General features: G+C 40.3%; 1 protein-coding gene across 3 annotated transcripts in view; it reads right to left on the bottom strand.

The window, feature by feature from the left end:
- The window catches only part of flt4 (fms related receptor tyrosine kinase 4), a 222,213-nt gene that overhangs the window by 97,899 nt on the left and 100,955 nt on the right, over window positions 1-23,359 (bottom strand). For all 3 annotated transcript variants that reach the window (XM_062045717.1, XM_062045718.1, XM_062045719.1), the window contains exons 3-5: window positions 21,069-21,343; window positions 6,691-6,824; window positions 6,437-6,602 (exon numbers count right to left, since the gene is read on the bottom strand). In XM_062045717.1, the coding sequence (XP_061901701.1) occupies window positions 6,437-6,602; window positions 6,691-6,824; window positions 21,069-21,343 (575 nt within the window). The remainder of the gene's footprint in view (window positions 1-6,436; window positions 6,603-6,690; window positions 6,825-21,068; window positions 21,344-23,359) is intronic.

Raw genomic sequence — 23,359 nt, 5'->3', positions numbered from 1 at the left:
AGAAGTAGCTCTTGGTTTCAAAAAGGTTGGTGACCCCTGCTTTAAAGTCATATCCAACAATTGCGACAACGACTTTTTACTGTCAACTGAGTTTTGTTTTTTAATGATTTCTGCTAAAGGTTGAAAAACACTGCCGTAAGCTACACTATATTTCCAAAAGTATTTGGCCACCCATCCAAATGATCAGAATCAGGTGTCCTAATCACTTGGCCCGGCCACAGGTGTATAAAATCAAGCACTTAGGCATGGAGACTGTTTCTACAAACATTTGTGAAAGAATGGGCCGCTCTCAGGAGCTCAGTGTTTTCCAGCGTGGAACTGTCATAGGATGCCACCTGTGCAACAAATCCAGTCGTGAAATTCCCTCTCTCCTAAATATTCCAAAGTCAACTGTCGGCTTTATTGTAAGGCAATGGAAGAGTTTGGTAACAACAGCAACTCAGCCACGGAGTGGTAGGCCACGTAAACTGACAGAGAGGGGTCAGCGGATGCTGAAGCGCATAGTGCAAAGAGGTCGCCCACTTTCTGCCCAGCCATTTGCTACGGAGCTTCAAACTTCATGTGTCCTTCCAATTAGCCCACGTACAGAACGCAGAGAGCTTCATGGAATGGGTTTCCATGGCCGAGCAGCTGCATCTAAGCCATACATCACCAAGTCGTAAGCAAAGCGTTGGATGCAGTGGTGTAAAGCACGTTGCCACTGGATTTTAGAGCAGTGGAGATGCCTTCTCTGGAGTGATGGATCACGCTATTCCATCTGGCAATCTGATGGACGAGTCTGGGTTTGGAGGTCGCCAGGAGAACGGTACATTTCGGACTGCATTGTGCCGAGTGTGAAATTTGATGGAGGAGGAATTATGGTGTGGGGTTGTTTTTCAGGAGTTGGGCATGGCCCCTTAGTTCCAGTGAAAGGAACTTTGAATGCTCCAGGATACCAAAACATTTTGGACAATTCCATGCTCTCAACCTTGTGGGAACAGTTTGGAGCGGGCCCCTTCCTCTTCCAACATGACAAGGTCCATAAAGACATGAATGACAGAGTCTGGTGTGGATGAACTTGACTGGCCTGCACAGAGTCCTGACCTGAACCCAGTAGAACACCTTTGGGATGAATTAGAACGGAGACTGAGAGCCAGGCCTTCTCGACCAACATCAGTGTGTGACCTCACCAATGCGCTTTTGGAAGAACGGTCGAACATTCCTGTAAACACACTGTGCAACATTGTGGACAGCCTTCCCAGAAGAGTTGAATCTGTAATAGCTGCAAAAGGTGGACCGACATCATATTGAACTCTATGGGTTAGGAATGGGATGGCACTTCAAGTTCATATGTGAGTCAAGGCAGGTGGCCAAATACTTTTGGCAATAGAGTGTATTTTACTGATCATCGCACAGGTATAAGTCACATTAGTGCTTTTAGATTCCTCCATAAAGAAAACATGTGTCCATTGTCACTGGCCTATATAGGGTTACAAGGAATTTTCTGGGAAGGACTCATGGGTCTTTAATTAAAAACATTTGGGAGTCCATGGGCGTAAAACGCTCCAAAATGAAACATTAGGTAAAAGTAGTGCACATAACTGCTGCCAAGACTTATTATGATGGCAATTTTTTTAATTGCCCTGGATAAATTGAAGATTAAATCTGCAAACAATTGTTGATCACTAAATATAATTTAATGATGAAATGGTCTGGTTTTCCGTTGTGTGGGCCGCAGGATTCATTCATTCAACTGTCTGGAAGGAGAGGCAACTTTATGGTAAGGTAATATTTTTATTTCCATTTCAGTCTTATTGTCTGATTTCCAGACACACTTTTGATTGTTATCAAACTTTTAGAGTTAAGGTGGTTTGAGTCCATAAGATTATCTACAGTGTAAGTCGTGCTTCCATTCCAGCCAGTTTTGATTGTTCAAATTTCAATTTGGACAAAAGAGAATATGTTTAGTAATCAAACAAGAGTTAGAAAAGTCCTCATTCGAATTTTAGGAATGCCCTTCTTAAATACAATATATGCATCTCTCTTCTAGCTTGTGGAGCTAAATTAGGGCCAAATAATAATACATAAATGCATCAAATTGAACATAATTAAGATTCACTCCTGTAATTCTTTTGAATACATTCTTTATATTCATTTTTCACTTTCATATATTTTAGCTTCTGTTTTTTTTTCTCCCAGAGTCAAATTTTTTTTTTCCTAATATTAGTTTTACTTTTTATTTTTTTATTTTTTAGATTCCGACTTTTGACCCAAATTTAGCGAGGGGTGCGTGTTACCAACTGAGAGGGCCATGGAATCAGAACAGGCCGCCTCACAAAAAAAAGCTACAGGGTGTAGACTTAGACTTAGACTTAGACTTCCTTTTTACTGTCATTCAAATTTGAACTTTACAGTACAGATAAGAACACAATTTCGTTGCATTAGCTCATGGTAGTGCAGGATAAAAAAATCAATAAGGTGCAGATATAAATAAATAGATTACTGTACAGATAAATATATTGCACTTTTGCATATGCATCCACGTTTATGGATGTATGTTATATTGTCTTTATATTCCAGCGAGTTAATCCATTTTTGGGGGGAAGTGAGGGGATTATTTTGGCCTGAGGGAAGAAGCTGCTACAGAACCATGAGGTTCTGCTACGGAGGCTGCGGAACCTCTTTCTAGAGTCCAGCAGTGAAATCAGTCCTTGGTGGGAGTGGGAGAAGTCTCCACAGATTTTCTGAGCCCTGGTCAGGCAGCGGCTTTTTGCGATCTCCTGGATAGGAGTTGCCTTCAGGGAACGTCGGGACTAAAGCAATTCAAAGCAATAGTTTATGTAGGCTACAGGTCCCCAAACACAGGACCACGGCCACAATTGTTGGGAGAATATCATACTGTTACAAAAGCCCACAGTTTTTGCATGTTTAGGTCGTTTTGTTTTATTGCACCGGGCATTCACCTTATGTAGTGGTCCTTGAACGCAACGTCTTTGTGTACTATGAGCCCAATTAAAACCAATGTTCTAAAATGTGCTATTATAAACTACTTTGGGCTCGTTTCGAAACATGTAGTAGTAATTCCCAGATTGTCCCCACAATGAACAAAAAGAAGAGTGCGGTAGAATAGAGAATAGAGTAGAGAATGGGAGAAAATGTTAAGTTCTGTTGGTCTGAAACCCGAAAAGACAGAGACAGGAGATGGCGTGCAGTTAAGAATCTATTTAATATCGAAAACACAAAACAATCAACAACGATCCAGCAATGTCTGCAGGACAGGCTGGCAAGTAAAGACGCCTGATTGGCAACCCGGTGTGCCCAGATTAGTAATCAAAGACAGGTGAGAGAGAGCACTAAGGCTAGAGAAGTGGTGGATGCAAACAGGACGTAAAACTGAATACAAGAGCCCTGCAAAGGAAACAATATAAAACACAGTCAAATAAACAAAGTCCAAACCTGTCACGACAGTCATGACAAAAGAGATGCAGCCTTGCAGATTTAAATGTAGCATGTTCAATACTGAAGAGGGTAAAGGACTTTGATGAGGCTGAAGGACATGGGTACAATGAGACAATACAAATTAAAGTGATAAAATATAGTTGCCTCTTTGTCATATATCAATCACAGTTTAAAAAAATAAAAAAATAATAATAATACATTTAAAAAATAAAACTAAAATAAAATAAAATTATAAATTATTAATATAGAGTACAGGCCAAACGTTTGGACACACCTTCTCATTAAATGTGTTTTCTTTATTTTCATGACTATTTAAGTTGTAGATTGTCACTGACGGCATCAACACTATGAATGGACACATGTGGAGTTATGTACTTAAAGGCCTACTGAAATGAATTTTTTTTTATTTAAACGGGAATAGCAGATCCATTCTGTGTGTCATACTTGATCATTCCGCGATATTGCCATATTTTTGCTGAAAGGATTTAGTAGAGAAAATCGACGATAAAGTTCGCAACTTTTGCTCGCTGATAAAAAAAGCCTTGCCTGTACCGGAAGTAGCGTGACGTCACAGGAGCTAGTATTCCTCACAATTCCCCGTTGTTTACAATGGAGCGAGAGATTCGGAGCGACAAAGCGACGATTACCCCATTAATTTGAGCGAGGATGAAAGATTCGTAGATGAGGAACGTTACAGTGAAGGACTGGAGAGGCAGTGATGGACGTATCTTTTTTCGCTCTGACCGTAACTTAGGTACAAGCTGGCTCATTGGATTCCACACTCTCTCCTTTTTCTATTGTGGATCACGGATTTCTATTTTAAACCACCTCGGATACTATATCCTCTTGAAAATGAGAGTCGAGCACGCGAAATGGACATTTAAAGTGACTTTTATCTCCACGACAATACATCGGTGACACACTTAGCTACTGAGCTAACGTGATAGCATCGTTCTCAAATGAAGATAGAAACAAAATAAATAAACCCCTGACTGGAAGGATAGACAGAAGATCAACAATACTATTAAACCATGTACATGTAACTACACGGTTAAAAATTCTCAGCCTGGTAAGGCTTAACAATGCTGTTGCTAACGACGCTAAGGCTAATTTAGTAACTTAGCAACCGGACCTCACAGAACTATGATAAAAACATTAGCGCTCCACCTACGCCAGCCAGCCCTCATCTTCCCATCAACAGCCGTGCTCACCTGCGTTCCAGCGATCGACGGCACGACGAAGGACTTCATCCGTGGGTTTGGCGGCAAGCATCGGCTAGGCGTAGTAAGTAGTCCTTGTTGTGTTGCTGTAAGTATTGTACTTAGCCGCTAAGACACCGATCGATCCCACCTACAACGTTCTTCTTTGCAGCCTCCATTGTTCATTAAACAAATTGCAAAAGATTCACCAACACAGATGTCCAAAATACTGTGGAATTTTGTCGAAGAAAACAAGAGGTTTTTGTATCTGGTCGGTGGGGTACAACCACTTCCGTGGATTTTGTGACATCACGTGCATAAATCATATCCAAAGGAGTTTTTCAACCGGAAGTGTGGCGGGAATTTTAAAATTGCACTTTATAAGTTAACCCGGCCGTATTGGCATGTGTTTCAATGTTAAAATTTCATCATTGATATATAAACTATCAGACTGCGTGGTTGGTAGTAGTGGGTTTCAATAGGCCTTTAACAAAAAAAGGTGAAATAACTGAAAACATGTTTTATATTCTATTTTCTTTGAAATAGCCACCCTTTGCTCTGATTACTGCTTTGCACACCTGTGAAGTGAAAACCATTTCAGGTGACTAACTCTTGAAGCTCATCGAGAGAATGCCAAGAATGTGCGAAAAAGTAATCAGAGCAAAGGGTGGCTATTTTGAAGAAATCAGAATATAAAACGTGTTTTCAGTTATTTCACCTTATTTTGTTAAGTACAGTTCATAGTTTTGATGCCTTCAGTGACAATCTACAATGTAAATAGTCATGAAAACGCATTGAACGAGGGGAATGTGTGTCCAAACTTTTGGCCTGTACTGTAAATGAAAGTGAAAAATGAAAATAAGAAATGTGTTCAAAAATAAGATACAGTGATGTATTTTTCAAAATTCAACATCAAACCTTGATTTTCATAGTTTATTATTATTTTATCCCCCTTCTTTTTTATTTTTATTTTTTGTCATGTCTCTGATCATGTTTTGTTTAGTTATGTCCCGTTTGGTTTTTGGACTCTTTTTGGTTCCTGTTTTCACACCATTGTTTTGTTTCCATGACAACTGTTAGTTTCACCTGTTGCACATTTGGACTCACGCACCTGTCACTAATCATGTCTGCATTATTTAAGCTTGTAGTTGCCAGGCAGTCAGCCTGGCGACATTACTTCTGTTCACTCTGCTCATGCCATTGTCATGCTGCCATAATTCATGCTGCTCGTTTCTTGCCACGTGAGTTTTGTGTATTCGTGTCACAGTAAGTGTTTTTGTTTCTTGTCCATAGTTTTGCCTTGGTGCTAGTTTTTCTTTCATAGTCAAGTTTGCATTTCCGCCTTGTGCGCACTTTTTGTTTGTTCCTTTGTTAGTGTTGGATAAATCATGTCCTTACCTTCACGCCATGTCCGGTCCAGTTTCTCTTGCATCTCGGGAAAACAAACCCCCCACAGTCCATGTCGTGACAGATATTAGTGACAGGTGCGTGAGTCCAAATGTGCAACAGGTGAAACTAATGGTTCTCATGGAAACAAAACAATGGAGTGAAAACAGGAACCAAAATGAGTCCAAAAACCAAACAGGACATAACTGAACAAAACATGATCACAGATATGACACTTTCGACCCAAATGTGCTTTGTCCCTAACAGTTAACTTAGCCAGTTTTCCTAACTCTGGTTATGCAGCTGATGGAAACAGCCTTCTGTAATTCCCAATGCCAGTCAACAGCATTTTCCCTTCATTGATATTCCATCGCCTCTTCCAGCATGCTCACAGCTACAGACTGTTTGTTTACCTGTAGTGTGGATCAAGTAGTTCGCTGACTGATATTCTTTGCCTTCGATGCTGGCGACACATGCGAGGCCAATGAGCATTGGATCGCTGTCGATGATGTGCCTGGGAATGGACCAGCCTCTCTTGTTATCCCACGTCAGTCCGTTCTTGTCCAGAGGTTTGGGATACTACGATCATAAAACAAAATAAGTACAACCAATTAGACGTAAAACCCGATTTGATTCGAGTATTTAAATTCTGTGTCTTTGTACGAACCGCGTAAAGTGTGACATTGAGGTCGGGCACCGTGACCAGACACGGTACGATGATGTGCGTGGAATAGCGTGTGATAAAAATGGTCTCCAGGTTATTGCTGTTGCTGTTCCTCCTGAGGAAGGGATGCTCGGGGTCTGCATGCCAACAGAAACAGCAGGCCATTAATAAGTAACTCTCGCAGCCGCTGGTGTAATGGCAGCCATTACTAACAGCCCAAATATATCAGACTCATAATGACCCCAAAGGGCACGCCATACGGGAAGTTTATTGATATTACTACAATATGCATCATTTCATTATGTCCCCAAATTTTTATTTCATTGCCAGCACCTTTCCTCCCTTTTTGTGACTCACAGCTAATGTAGCACTAATGTTGTATCACCTATTCACACTGCAGCTGTTATCACCGTAAAAGCTCATATTGCCTCAGCGTGAGTGCACACCGGCGGGCTTATCTCTCACGCTTTTTCCCCCCGCCGTCGCCAACAGCTTTTGTACGCCAGCCACAGATGATGTATTACGGGCAAACTGCGTACTTCGTTTTCCTTTATTTTTCTCGAGCGAACAAGGCTCCCGCCAGAGAAACGTACACACAAATAATGCATAACTCTTCGCAGGCAACCGGCGAGCTGATATCACGGGGCAATATGGAGCGAAGGGGTGTGCAGAGTTTTAGTGAGTGTGGGTATATAGTGCGCAGAGGGGACAGGTTCAAGGGCCACCATCTGCTGGTTAATTGTGTCCACATGTGGCCCACCCTCTCACCCTGCATGGCACTGGCTTCTAATTGATGTTTGCAACTTCATCTGCTTCTGATCAGCCCCCCACGGTAACTTGTGTGGAAGCTGCTGTGGCACCTTGTCAGAGGCGATAATCAGGCACACTGCAAAAACTGAAATCTAAGTAAATTAAAATATCTCAAAAAAGGGTGATATTTGTTTATTTTCTGTCTGATCAGATAATTCTTCTCACTAAGCAGATTTTGTGTTAGAGTGTTTTACTTGTTTTAAGGGTTTTGGTCCTAAATTATCTCAGTAAGATATTACAGCTTGTTGCTGACATTTTATGACCTATATTGAGTAAAACATACTTGAAACTACAAACCCCGTTTCCATGAGTTGGAAACTTTGTGACTTCAATAATAAATATGGCAGTGCCATGTTGGCACTTTTTTCCATGACTTGAGTTGATTTATTTTGGAAAACCTTGTTACATTGTTTAATGCATACAGCGGGGCATCACAACAAAATTAGGCATAATAATGTGTTAATTCCACGACTGTATATATCTGTATTGGTTGATATCGGAATCTGTAATTAAGAGTTGGACAATATCGGAATATCGGATATCGGCAAAAAAGCCATTATCAGACATCTCTAGCTGTAAATGATGTTTGTGAGTGACTGGACTGTTCTTTCTTCGCTTGAAATGCGAAATTTGGAATAAAGACAGGAGTTGGGTGTGGCACTGGCCAAGAATTAAACTTGCGCCAGTTTCACAAAAGGCAGAAACATCCACCACTAGTCCACTGCACCGCACAATTAATGTTAAAATAAAAAAACACTAAAATCCAATTTGTCTACCAGGCAATCTGTCAGGCTATCAAGCTATTTGCAATATCGAGCAGCAGGATCTGCAGCACAGGTGTCAAACTCAAGCGGTCACGGAGCTTTTATGCACAATATGGGCACTTTAACATCTTGGCAGTAAATTCCTTACACATTTGCAATTTTTCTACACGATGAACTAAACATTTTTGTAGAAAGGAAGAATCTTGAACTTTAAAGGCCTACTGAAAGCCACTACTACCGACCACGCAGTCTGATAGTTTATATATCAATGATGAAATCTTAACATTGCAACACATGCCAATACGGCCGGGTTAGATTAGTAAAGTGCAATTTTAAATTTCCCGCGAAATATTCTGCTGAAAACAACTCGGTATGATGACGTTTGTGCGTGACGTCATGGATTGCGTGGACATATTGGGCCAGCATTGTGGCCAGCTATTAAGTCGTCTGTTTTCATCGCAAAATTCCACAGTATTCTGGACATCTGTAGGTGGGATCGGTGTATTAGCGGCTGGCTGCAGCAACACAACCAGGAGGACTTTGAGTTTAATAGCAGACGCGCTACCGTGAGTACGCAGCTTTGGCTTCCAAACATTTGATCGCTTGCCCGTACGTGCGTGCCGCTATGTGCATGTCACGTACGTAACTTTGGGGAAATATATGTGCTATATGAACTTTGCGGAGGTGAACGGTACTTTGGGCTGTGGGATTGAGTGTGTTGTGCGGGTGTTTGAGTTGTATTGGTGGGTTATATGGACGGGAGGGGGGAGGTGTTTGTTATGCGGATTAATTTGTGGCATATTAGATATAAGCCTGGTTGTGTTGTGGCTAATAGAGTATATATATTTCTTGTGTTTATTTACTGTTTTAGTCGTTCCCAGCTGAATATCAGGTCCCACCCGCCTCTCACAGCATCTTCCCTATCTGAATCGCTTCCACTGCCCTCTAATCCTTCACTCTCACTTTCCTCATCCACAAATCTTTAATCCTCGCTCAAATTAATGGGGTAATCGTCGCTTTCTCGGTCCGAATCGCTCTCGCTGCTGGTGGCCATGATTGTAAACAATGTGCAGATGTGAGGCGCTCCACAACCTGTGACGTCACGCTACTTCTGGTACAGGCAAGGCTTTTTTATCAGCGACCAAAAGTTGCGAACTTTATCGTCGATGTTCTCTACTAAATCCTTTCAGCAAAAATATGGCAATATCGCGAAATGATCAAGTATGACACATAGAATGGATCTGCTATCCCCGTTTAAATAAGAAAATTTCATTTCAGTAGGCCTTTAATAACTACTATGCATCGTATGCATATGTTTATGTACAATGCATCTGGAAAGTATTCACTTTTTCCACATTTTGTTATGTTACAGTCTCATTCCAAAATGGAATACATTCATTTGTGTCCGTAAAATTCTACAGACAATACCCCATAATGAATTTATTTTTTCCAATTTTGCCAATTTATTAAAAATGGGGGAAAAAAATCTCATTAGTATTCACACCTTTTGCTCAATATGTTGTTGATGCACCTTTGGCATCAATTACAGCCTCAAGTATTTTTGAATATGATACCACAAGCTTGGCACACCTATCTTTGGGCAGTTTCACCCTTTCCTCTTTGCTACACCTCTCAAGCTCCATCAGGTTGGATGAGAATTGTTTGTTTCCATCAAGATGTCTCTGTACATTGCTGCATTCATCTTTCCCTCTATCCTGACTAGTCTCTCAGTCCATGCTGCTAAAAAACACCCCCACAGCATGATGCTGCCACCACCATGCTTCACTGTAGGGATGGTATTGGCCTGGTGATGAGCGGTACCTCATGAATACTTTACATTCACGCCAAAGAGTTTAATCTTTGTCTCATCAGACCAGATAATTTAGTTTTTCATGGTCTGAGAGTCTTTCAGGTGCATTTCGGCAAACATTTTTATTAAGAAATGGATTCCATCTGGCCACTCTACCATACAGGCCTGATTGGTGGATTGCTGCAGAGATGGTTTTCCTTCTGGAAGGTTATCCTATCTCCACAGAGGAATGCTGTAGCTCTGACAGAGTGACCATCAGGTTCTTGGTCAACTCCCTGAAAGGAAAAGGTGAAACTGCCCAAAGATATGTGTGCCAAGCGTGGGCATTGTATTCAAAAAGACTACAGGCTGTAATTGCTGCCAAATGTGCATCAACAAAGTATTGAACAAAGGCTGTGAATACTTTTTTTTATTTTAAATACATTTGCAAAATTAAAAAAAAAAAATTTTACATTGTTGTTATGGGGTATTGTGTGTAGAATTTTGAGGACAAAAATTGTAACATAACGCAATGTGGAAAAACTGAAGCACTGTGAATACTTTCCAGATGCACTGTAGATTGTAACTCCTTAATATTCTTATTTATGTGAAATAAGTTATCGTTATTATGTTAGTATATGTTTATGTTACTTTCTTTAACTTCCTGTATTCAAAGTGTATTAGTAGTAGTTTTTCCTACTCCTTTTCGGACATGTTGAACTTTGTGTAGCACTGTAATTATGCTCTGTATTATTGTGTAATCTTGTTTCCATGTTTGAAATAAAGAAACTTTAAAAAAAATCAATGGTTATGGTAATGGCTTAGTTTATTTTTGAACACACTTTAAAAAGTTACATTAAGATACATCACGTTTAAGGTTGCAACATGTAAGATGTCTGAAAAGAAGTGGGAATAAGCAGAGCACAGTGAAAGCTAATCGTGAACGTGCCTGATAGTGAAAGAATAAGTGTATATATAAATGTTTGTAACATAGTAATAATCAAGTTTGTTGATTTTTTTTTCTCCGTAGTAAATAATACATAGGAGTAAACCATGGTGCATCATATGTGTACACTGCAAAGAGTCAGCGTTCAAAAGCAAGAAAAATAAAAAATAAAAAATAAAAATTACCGGTAGGGGTATTTTATTTGAACTAAGCAAAATTATCTGCCAATAGAACAAGAAAATTCGGCTTGTCAAGACTTTCCAAAACAAGTAAAATTAGCTAACCTCAATTAATCAAAAAATAATATTATATATATTCTCACTAATACCAAGTGCACTTTTCTTGGTAGAAAAAAAAAAGTGACCTTTTTGCTCAATATTTTGAAAAATATTCTTAAATTAAGTAAATGCTCGTGCCATTATCTTGACATAATGGTATGCGCTCGGCATCATGATTTTTTTTTTTCATGCTTGAAATAAGAAATTATTACTTTAAAAAAGTAGTTTTATACTTGTGAGTGTTGATGACACAGTTTTGCAACAGTTGATATTCTAGTTTCAAGCATGTTTTACTCAATATAGGTCGTAAAATCTCAGCAAAATGCTGTAATATCTTACTGAGATCATTTAGGACCAAAACCCTTAAAACGAGTTAAACACTATAACATAAAATCTGCTTAGTGAGAAGAATGATCTTATCAGACAGAAAACAAGCAAATATCACCCTTATTTGAGATATTTCATCTTACTTAGATTTCAGTTTTTGCAGTGTAGGGTATATGACATGTTGTAAAATGCCTTAATTACTCCAGTATTTTGACTTTGACACATGATAGCCATATATATACCATTTTGGTAGCGAAGGATGGAGCCAATATAACAATGAAGTTGTAAAATTATATTGTTTCAAAGTGAGATCCAGTCCTCTGAGGGCAAACAAAACATAAGTGATGAAAACAAGTTTGACACCTCTTATCTGCAGTATCAAAACAATGTTGCGTGGCCAATATCAATGAGGGGTTTAAAATTTGCAATGTCACCCTTAGAGACATTGACCAGATCGATTTGGAGACATGGTAACACATTCAAATAATGTGTGCGGGAGCTGTAAAGAGAAGGTTTGCAGCAAAACTCATTTTTCAGTCCTTATCATTGCTGACCTTTTCGTCTGCCATTCTATTCGCAGCTCCTTTATATATCTCATTAGAAAATAATCTCTCCAATTAATGAAAAACATGAATGGACTTCCACGCGCTTACCTTTATCAACCACGTTGAATCCTTAATTCATGAAACATTAAACCCGATAGTCTCTGGGGTTATACCGAGGCAAAGTGAACAAGTGTGGTCCTAATAAAACAAGAGCTGCTTTGACAATCAAACAGGAGGAGATTTTTTGCTGTGCAATTGTTTTTTCAAACCTCCCAACGAAAAGAGAAACTAAACACCCGGTCCAGAAAGCCAAACTAAAGATCTGCTGACCAGATTCAAATCTCTCCCTGTAGCTTTCGTCAGCTTAAGAGCAAATGTTTTTGACTCGGATAAGTGCTGACTCACTGCAATATCAACATTTCAAACGGGAAAAGTAACAGTTATTTCCATCCATCCATCCATTTTCTACCGCTTGTCCCTCTCGGGGTCGCGGGGCGTGCATTTTGCAGAAGGCGGGGTACACCCTGGACAAGTCACCACCTCATCACAGGGCCAACACAGATAGACAGACAACATTCACACTCACATTCACACACTAGGGCCAATTTTTAGTGTTGCCAATCAACAAATATAAACACAATGATGTATATTTTCCCAGTTGGAGCCTCTTATTTGAGTTGTGTGTCCTGCATGTAGTCCAGTACAATGCTTAGACTAGTGACCTATTGAGACATTATCAATACGTGCACAGTGGTGACACACTCCTAAAGCTTTACTCTACTTTTCTTTAGGGTTTGAGGGTTGTGACCTCAAAAAAGTGCTGACAGAAAAATATGAAAACTAAACTGCCGTAAGTGAGTCGCAATGAAAGAGTACAATGCGGCTGCTAGACTTTTGACAAGAACAAGAAAGTTTGATCATATTACGCCTATACTGGCTCACCTGCACTGGCTTCCTGTGCACTTAAGATGTGACTTTAAAGGCCTACTGAAATGATTTTTTTTTATTTAAACGGGGATAGCAGATCCATTCCATGTGTCATACTTGATCATTTCGCGATATTGCCATATTTTTGCTGAAAGGATTTAGTAGAGAACATCGACGATAAAGTTCGCAACTTTTGGTCGCTGATAAAAAAAGCCTTGCCTGTACCGGAAGTAGCGTGACGTCACAGGTTGAAGGGCTCCTCACATTTCCCCATTGTTTACACCAGCAGCGAGAGCGATTCGGACTGAGAAAGCGACGATTACCCATTAATTTGAGCGAGGATGAAATATTTGTGGATGAGGAACGTGAGAGTGAAGGACTAGAGTGCAGTGCAGGACGTATCTTTTTTCGCTCTGACCGTAACTTAGGTAAAAGGGCTCATTGTATTCCACAATTTCTCCTTTTTCTATTGTGGATCACGGATTTGTATTTTAAACGAACACGAAATGGACATTCACAGTGACTTTTATCTCCACAACAATACATCGACGAAACACTTTAGCTACGGAGCTAACGTGATAGCATCGTGCTTAACTGCATATAGAAACAAAATAAATAAATCCCTGACTGGAAGGATAGACAGAAGATCAACAATACGACTATCAGGTGACACGGACCTGTAACTACACGGTTAATGCTGTGCCGCCTGTCGAAGCCTAGCAATGCTGTTGCTAACGACGCCATTGAAGCTAACTTAGCTACGGGACCTCGTCAGAGCTATGATAAAAACATTAGCGCTCCACCTACGCCAGCCCTCATCTGCTCATCAACACCCGTGCTCACCTGCGTTCAAGCGATCGACGGCGCGACAAAGGACTTCACCCGATCATCGATGCGGTCGGCGGCTAGTGTCGGATAGCGCGTCTGCTATCCAGCTCAAAGTCCTCCTGGTTGTGTTGCTGCAGCCAACCTTAATACACCGATCCCACCTACAGCTTTCTTCTTTGCAGTCTCCATTGTTCATTAAAAAAATTGCAAAAGATTCACCAACACAGATGTCCAGAATACTGTGGAATTTTGTGATGAAAACAGAGCTGTTTGTATGGGGATACAATGGTGTACCAATACTTCCGCTTCAACCCTCGACGTCACACGCGAACGTCATCATACATAACCGTTTTCAACCGGAAGTTTTGCGGGAAATTTAAAATTGCACTTTATAAGTTAACCCGGCCGTATTGGCATGTGTTGCAATGTTAAGATTTCATCATTGATGTATAAACTATCAGACTGCGTGGTCGTTAGTAGTGGGTTTCAGTAGGCCTTTAAGGTTTTACTACTTACGTATAAAATACTAAACGGTTTAGCTCCGTCCTATCTTGCTGATTGAAGTGTACCATCTGTCCCGGCAAGAAATCTGCGTTCAAAGAACCCCGGCTTATTAGTGATTCCCAGAGCCCAAACAAAGCCTGCGGGGTATCGAGCATTTTCTATTCGGGCTCCAGTACTCTGGAATGCCCTCCCGGTAACAGTTAGAGATGCTACCTCAGTAGAAGCAATTAAGTTCCATCGTACAACTCATTTGTATACTCTAGCCTTTTAATAGACCCCCTTTTTAGACCAGTTGATCTGCCCCCCCTCTCCTTTGTGGAGAGGGGGGGCACAGATTAGGTGACCACAGCTGAAAGTCGGGACCTGGGGTGGACCACTCATCTGTGCATCAGTTGGGGACGTCTCTGCGCTGCTGACTTGTCTCCACTCAAAATTATTCCCTGATGGCTATATCCCCTATGAACTGGACTCTCACACTATCATCTAGATCCCTTCGACGTCCATTGCACCGGTCGCCCAGGGGGGAGGGTCCCCACATCTGCGGTCCCCTCCAAGGTTTCTCATTGTATACCATTGGGTTGAGTTTTATTCTTGCCCTGATGTGGGATCTGAGCCGTGAACACTCGTGATTTAGGGCTATATAAATGAACTTTGATTGATTGATGATTGAGGGTCTGTCGTTCCTCGGCTTTATTGGGATACAAGCTGTCTCTTGGATAATTGTTCATTTTTAGATTATGAACAAAACATTTGATTACGAGACTCCCTACTGATGGCTAGTGAATGTCACAGTTAACACGGGAAGATTTGACTGAAACATTATGTCTCATTTACTACATTGTCAAAAATGACCATAAAAACTATGGCAACCAATTGTTAAATAGCAACAGTACAACACCGTAAAATCAAAAATTGTTTATCACAGTAGTTAATGCAGTGGATTCCTGCAAACCAAGAAAACAGTAGATAACCTAAAATACTATGGTTAAAATACGTAGAAAACACATGACTTCACTGTGAAAATAATGCAAAATTGTACAATGCATTTGCAAATACTGTAATGTCACAAGCATTCAAATACCCTAAAGTTTACAGTTTAATGTCCAAATTAAAGATTTTGCAGATTGCAAAGTTAAATTTACAGCATACCTTAATTGTTTTAGGGCTTTGTTTTAAAGCAGGGGTGTCAAACTCGTTTTAGCTCAAGCGCCGCATGGAGGAAAATCTGTGCACACGCGGGCCGGACTATTAAAATCATGGCATTAAAACTAAAAAAATAAATAAAAATAACTTCAGATTTTTTTCTTTGTCTTACTTTGGCCAAAAGTAGAACAAACACATTCTGAAAATGTTACAATTAAAATATAGAAAAAAATACCGGCAGTAGTAAAGTTTAGATCCATGAAGGAAAGAAGAAAGTGAATGAATGTTTATAACTGAACACATTTACATATGCATAAACAATTGCTTTCTTTTGTATTATTTTTTTAATGAATTAACGTTTATGACAACCTTTTTCCAAAACGCAATATAGAATGTGAGATTTAACAGGATAATGCATACATGTATCATTTGTCTTAAAAACAGTTACAAAAATGTGGGACCCCAAAAACTTACTGTGGGACCCCATTTTTATGACTTGATGGGGTCCCTGGGACCCCATTTTGAAAATTCATAGCACCAACACTGATGGGAGTATTGGTGCGTGCAAAACAGCAGCAGGCGGCTGTGGCCTGCGGGCCGGTTCTAATACTAATCAAATATCATCACGGGGGCCATAGATAATTCATTCGCGGGCCTTGACTTTAACCCATAGGTGTTAAAGCATTAGCCTAGTTAACTTTTGGCTAACATGTTTTCTTGTATTTTTGTCGCAAATGGTCTTAGACATTGAGGGGTTACGTCTATGTGCTTCATTGCGAACTGCATTGAAATGAACCACGCGGTGTGTTCAAGTGTTCTTGAAGTGGTTGCCAGCAGACATTTAACAGATACGGAGCATCCATCCATCCATTTTCTACTGCTTCGAGTCATACCAAAGACTATAAAAATGGGACCCATTACCTCCCTACTTGGCACTCAGCATCAAGGGTTGGAATTGGGGGTTAAATCACCAAAAATTATTCCCGGGCGCGGCACCGCTGCTGCCCACTGCTCCACTCACCTCCCAGGGGGTGAACAAGGGGATGGGTCAAATGCAGAGGACACATTTCACCACACCTTTCGGGGTCGTGGGGGGGCTGGAGCTTTTAGATACGGACGATTTACGGCTGATTTTTAATAGCTCACTTGAAGGGACACGTTGCGGAATGTGTGATGCGAGTTGTCCAGTGAAAGGTTGTACAAATACTTTCAAGTTAAAATCCTCATGTACCGCTCACATGTCTCCGAAACTAAGGCATTTTGCAGATACTAGTATTGGTGATAGGGCAGCAAAGTGACGCAGTGGCTCACGCTCATGCATCACAGTGAGGAGGTCCTGGGTTCGATTATCGGGCTAGGGGTCTTCCTGTGTAGAGTTTGCATGTGCGTGGGTGCCCTGCGGTACTACGGCTTCCTCCAAAGACCTGGGGATAGGCTGATTGGCAACACTTAAATTGGCCCTAATTTTACGGTGAATTCCTGGCAACCACAGCTGCCAGTATTTTACTGTGAATTCTAAAGGATTTATTGTAAACTGGCTAAAAATATATTATTTGTTTTTTTTTAATAGTAATTTACCGCAAGCAAAAAACAGTTTTCAATTGTAAAATTAACGGATTCAACATAACTATACCTTTTTACGGTGATTTCCTGGCAACCACAGCTGCCGGTATTTTACCGTAAATTGTGCAGATTTAAAAATATATATATATATATATATTTTTTTTTACAGTGTAGCAATAGCGAGTAGCTAGCAAGGCATAACTGTGTTTTTCCAACCATGGGAACAAAACAAGTGAGTGCAAAGGGTAGTGCTGAGAAACGGAGGATATTCATTGAAATAAAGAAATGATAAAAAAAACCAAGACTGAGTGTGAAGTGAATTATATTTATATAGCGCTTTTCTCTAGTGACTCAAAGCGCTTTACATAGTGAAACCCAATATCTAAGTTACATTTAAACCAGTGTGGGTGGCACTGGGAGCAGGTGGGTAAAGTGTCTTGCCCAAGGACACAACAGCAGTGACTAGGATGGCGGAAGCGGGGATCGAACCTGCAACCCTCAAGTTGCAAGTTCTAGTGTGTGCACTACAACTTGTGTATCTTTGAAACCAACGCTTATAACAGATTTTTTTTAATCATTGTTTTTTTATGCAGTAGAATCTCAACTCATGGTTATTTATAGATAGGAACAGTGTCTCTGTTTTTTGTTATGTTTTCAGTTACAGGCTACCTCCCCGCTAGGTGGTATAGTCAACCCCATTACTGCCGCTCAAAAACATCTGATCTTGCTATCATTAGCTTATAGCAAGAAATCAAAATAACTATGTTTTTCAACCATTGGAAACCATTAGCAGCCGTCCTGCTGAGGCTTAGACCTTTATAGACGTTGCAGTTTAGTGACCCTCCCAGCACATCGCCTGAAAAGCGTCTACTCTTCTCCCCCACTACTCTGATTGGATTATCAGCTTTTTCAATTTCCTTACCCGCTGCTATCTCAGCCTTATTGACCAGGCATCCGTCTTCATTAATGTGACTCATTGTACATGTTGGATCTAATGAGACGGCAAGACACCAGTCTAAATAGCCTAAAAGTAATTCAAAGTCCTCTTCAGGCTGCTAGAATACGTCAATTATTTACCTTAATATTACATTATTTCACACAACTAATACAGTCGTTTGTATTACATTTTTTTGCACTATTGTTTTATCTACTCTTATCTAAACAATTTTTTTTCTCCATAACAGCATTCCTACATTCTTAAAATTGTCGTGTTTTGGGGGCGCCAAGATCCAATTAGAATGATTTTAATTAATTTTTGATACAATATTTTTTATCTGCAAGTAATTTTTTGTAATTAAAAAGTATTTTACATTCAAGTTTACATTTCGATACATTTATGGTGTTTTTAGGGGCGCACAGCACAGCATGGACTAAAAATGCATTTCACTTGGGAACGTTGGTTTGGGATACAAGTATTTTGGGTTACGAGCTCTGTTACCGAACCAATTAAAATCGTAAACCGAAGTACAACTGTATTTGCTTCTCAGCAAGTAGATGTTGGCCAATTTTATTTAAAGGCCTACTGAAATGATTTTTTTTATTTAAACGGGGATAGCAGATCCATTCTATGTGTCATACTTGATCATTTCGCGATATTGCCATATTTTTGCTGAAAGGATTTAGTAGAGAACATCGACGATAAAGTTTTGGTCGCTGATAAAAAAGCCTTGCCTGTACCGGAAGTAGCGTGACGTCACAGGTTGAAGGGCTCCTCACATTTCCCCATTGTTTACAATGCAGCGAGAGCGATTCGGACCGAGAATGCGACGATTACCCCATTAATTTGAGCGAGGAATGAAAGATTTGTGGATGAGGAACATGAGAGTGAAGGACTAGAGTGCAGGGCAGGACGTATCTTTTTTCGCTCTGACCGTAACTTAGGTACAAGGGTTCATTGGATTCCACACTTTCTCCTTTTTCTATTGTGGATCACGGATTTGTATTTCAAACCACCTTGGATACTATATCCTCTTGAAAATGAGAGTCGAGAACGCAAAAAGGACATTCACAGTGACTTTTATCTCCACGGCAATACATCGGCGAAGCTCTTTAGCTACGGAGCTAACGTGATAGCATCGGGCTTAAATGCAGATAGAAACAAAAGAAATAAACCCCTGACTGGAAGGATAGACAGAAAATCAACAATACTATTAAACACTGGACATGTAACTACACGGTTAATGCTTTCCAGCCTGGCAAAGCTTAACAATGCTGTTGCTAACGACGCCATTGAAGCTAACTTAGCTACGGGACCTCGTCAGAGCTATGATAAAAACATTAGCGCTCCACCTACGCCAGCCCTCATCTGCTCATCAACACCCGTGCTCACCTGCGTTCCAGCGATCGACGGAGCGAAGAAGGACTTCACCCGATCATAGATGCGGTCGGCGGCTAGCATCGGATAGCGCGTCTGCTATCCATCTCAAATTCCTCCTGGTTGTGTTGCTGTAGTCTGCCGCTAATACACCGATCCCACCTACTGCTTTCTTCTTTGCAGTCTTCATTGTTCATTAAACAAATTGCAAAAGATTCACCAACACAGATGTCCAGAATACTGTGGAATTTTGCGATGAAATCAGAGCTTTTTGTATTGGATCCAATGGTGTCCGAATACTTCCGTTTCAACCATTGACGTCACGCGCATACGTCATCATACATAGACGTTTTCAACCGGAAGTTTCGCGGGAAATTTAAAATTGCACTTTATAAGTTAACCCGGCCGTATTGGCATGTGTTGCAATGTTAAGATTCCATCATTGATATATAAACTATCAGACTGCGTGGTCGGTAGTAGTGGGTTTCAGTAGGCCTTTAAGAGGAGATGTAGAGACAATAGCGTCTAATAGTGATATGCGTATCGATACTGAAATATTGATACCGCCGCTACCAGATCTTTATGCTCTAATGTCAATTCTCGAATCAAAATATTGGAACTTATGACACTTTAGTTCAAGGGGGTGTCCTAACTTTTTCCACCAATGGCTGTTACTATAAAATCAAAGTATCAAAAATATCAATATGGCCCTTATTGATATTCGAATAAAATGCTAAAAACAGATATTGTGTCCGCTATGTATTATAGGTGACTAAGTATGTTAATATTAATTATTAGTTAGAAAATTTTAGCTTTTTCTCATTACATACCAATTTTTTTGCTCTTTTTCTTACATTTTTGTTTTTTTCTCCATGTAAGAAGAGAATACAAATAATAATAATACGATTGTGTAACTGCATAACCTATGTCAAAAATTGTGCCTGAACAAAAACATTAATATTCAGTTACACATTTAACAGTGTTTATTATTGTTGTTGTCCATCCATCCATCCATTTTCTACCTCAATTATTTTTTTAAATGAACTGACTTACTAAACTTTGTTTATGTTTTAAGTATATGTTCTCTTTATCTTGATAGTTTCTAATATTTTATAACTTTTTCCACCGAGGGCCCCATACTGAAATGGGGGCCATTTTGATATGTTTTTATTTTAAAAAATGCTAAATGCATTAAATATATATATTTAAAGACACAACTTTGTGCTCTAAGTGACTAAGTAAATACATTATTAATATTAGTTTAAAGTGTTCAGCTTTTTATCATTAGAGTCCAATGTTTGCTCTTTTTTTCTTACATTTTTACTGTTGTTTTTTTAGATAGATATGCTGTTATTATTTGAAAATACAAAACTTTTGCAAATTTGAGCAGATACGTTAGGTATATTTGCACAAAGTATCGGTATCGGATCAATATCGCCTGAATTTTACATGGTATCGAATCGTAAAGAAAATCAGTGGTTTTGCACATCACTAGCGTCTATTATTGAAAAATCCTCAGCTGAGGACAGCAACATGGACAATGTGCAGTGAAAAAGGGACATAATTGGCTTGTGTTCAACCTTTTTGTTTTCATCTAAAAAGTGCATCTGCTGGTTTCGTGTGGGTGCGGAATGACGGCTCACCTCTTACAAAGACGTATATGCTAACAGCTGTGGTGCCGTCAATAATGGCCTTCACATCCTGGTAGTAACAGAGATAGCGGCCTGTGTCCTGGGCGTTAGCTCGGTTCAGTATCAGTCTCTTGCAATATGGTCTCCCACGCTGGCCCGGACACTCACTGACCAGGACTGCCCTCTCCCCGGGGAACCTTGTTGAGGGCGTCTGGGCCTGACGCTCACTTAGCTCCTGTCCTACCAGAGTCTGGTCAGGCCAGGCCCAAGTTAGAGTGTGTTGCCCCCTGAGAAGAGACCAAACAGATGTTATATCCATGTTCACTTCAATGTGAATGTGCAATAAGCATAGTTTTACCGTATTTTCTGAACTATAGGGCGCACCGGATTATAAAGCGCATTAAAGGGGTCATATTATGATTTTTGTCGAAATTGAAAACACTTCCTTGTGGTCTACATAACATGTAATGGTGGTTCTTTGGTCAAAATGTTGCATAGATTATGTTTTACAGATCATCTTCAAGTTGCTTTCTGGCAGTTGCTTCAGTATGCGCCGTTTTGTGGGCGGTCTTATTTACGTGGCTCACCTTCGGCAGCGTCTTTTCCCCGTCATCATTGTTGTAGCGGTGTAGTGGACGGGAGTGGAAGAAGTGTCAAAAGATGGAGCTAACTGTTTTAATGACATTCAGACTTTACTTAAAGGCCTACTGAAACCCACTACTACCGACCACGCAGTCTGATAGTTTATATATCAATGATGAAATTTTAACATCGCAACACATGCCAATACAGCCGGGTTACATTAGTAAAGTGCAATTTTAAACTTCTCGCGAAATATCCTGCTGAAAACGTCTCGGTAGGATGACGTTTGCGTGTGACGTCACGGATTGTAGCGGACATTTTGGGACACCATTGTGGCCAGCTATTAAGTCGTCTGTTTTCATCGCAAAATTCCACAGTATTCTGGACATCTGTGTTGGTGAATCTTTTGCAATTTGTTTAATGAACAATGGCGACAGCAAAGAAGAAAGCTGTAGGTGGGAAGCGGTGTATTAGCGGCCGGCTGCAGCAACACAAACACGTAGCCGGTGTTTCATTGTTTACATTCCTACACGATGACACTCAAGCTTTACCATTGGCCTGGGACAACAAAGACTCTTAGAGGACTTTGAGTTGGATACGCGCTACCGTGAGTACGCTGCTGCGGCTTCCAAACATTTGATCGCTTGCCCGTACGTGCGTGCCGCTATGTGCATGTCACGTACGTAACTTTGGATACATATATGTGCTGTATGAACTTTGCAGAGGTGAACGGTACTTTGGGCTGTGGGATTGAGTGTGTTGTGCGGGTGTTTGATTTGTATTGGCGGGTTATATGGACGGGAGGGGGGAGGTGTTTGTTATGCGGGATTAATTTGTGGCATATTAAATATAAGCCTGGTTGTGTTGTGGCTAATAGAGTATATATATGTCTTGTGTTTATTTACTGTTTTAGTCATTCCCAGCTGAATATCAGGTCCTACCAGCCTCTCACAGCATCTTCCCTATCTTAATCGCTTCCACTGCCCTCTAGTCCTTCACTCTCACTTTCCTCATCCACAAATCTTTCATCTTCGCTTAAATTAATGGGGAAATCGTCGCTCTCTCGGTCCGAATCGCTCTCGCTGCTTGTGGCCATGATTGTAAACAATGTGCAGATGTGAGGAGCTCCACAACCTGTGACGTCACGCTACTTCCGGTACAGGCAAGGCTTTTTTTTATCAGCGACCAAAAGTTGCGAACTTTATCGTCAATGTTCTCTACTAAATCCTTTCAGCAAAAATATGGCAATATCGCGAAATGATCAAGTATGACACATAGAATGGACCTGCTATCCCCGTTTAAATAAGAACATCTCATTTCAGTTGCCCTTTAAATCAATAACGGAGCAGCATCTTCTCATCCGTGGCTTACTAGTGCAACAACGCCGGAAATGTGTCCGGAACTCTCAGATAACTAAAGTTCCTTGGGTAAATTATATAAACCCACTACACCGGTAGTTTTTAGCGCTTCCATAGCGAGATATAAATTAGAACTTTATGCTACTTTATATTAGAAATAGCAACAACAGCAGAGGGTGAATGTCACATAACAAGAAGATAGTGAAAAATAAGAAGTTTATCGACTTCGGCATCACCACGGACTACAGTGGCGGAAGTGCGCAAATTTTCAGGACTTATGCAGACCTCAAATACACATCAGCAGGTACCAGAAGGTAATAAAAGTTAGTTTTGCATAACATTGTGAAACAAAACGGCAGATAA

Source organism: Entelurus aequoreus, linkage group LG04 (assembly GCF_033978785.1).
Source record: "Entelurus aequoreus isolate RoL-2023_Sb linkage group LG04, RoL_Eaeq_v1.1, whole genome shotgun sequence".
Taxonomy (NCBI): domain Eukaryota; kingdom Metazoa; phylum Chordata; class Actinopteri; order Syngnathiformes; family Syngnathidae; genus Entelurus; species Entelurus aequoreus.
This window is presented reverse-complemented; position numbering and strand designations above follow the sequence as displayed.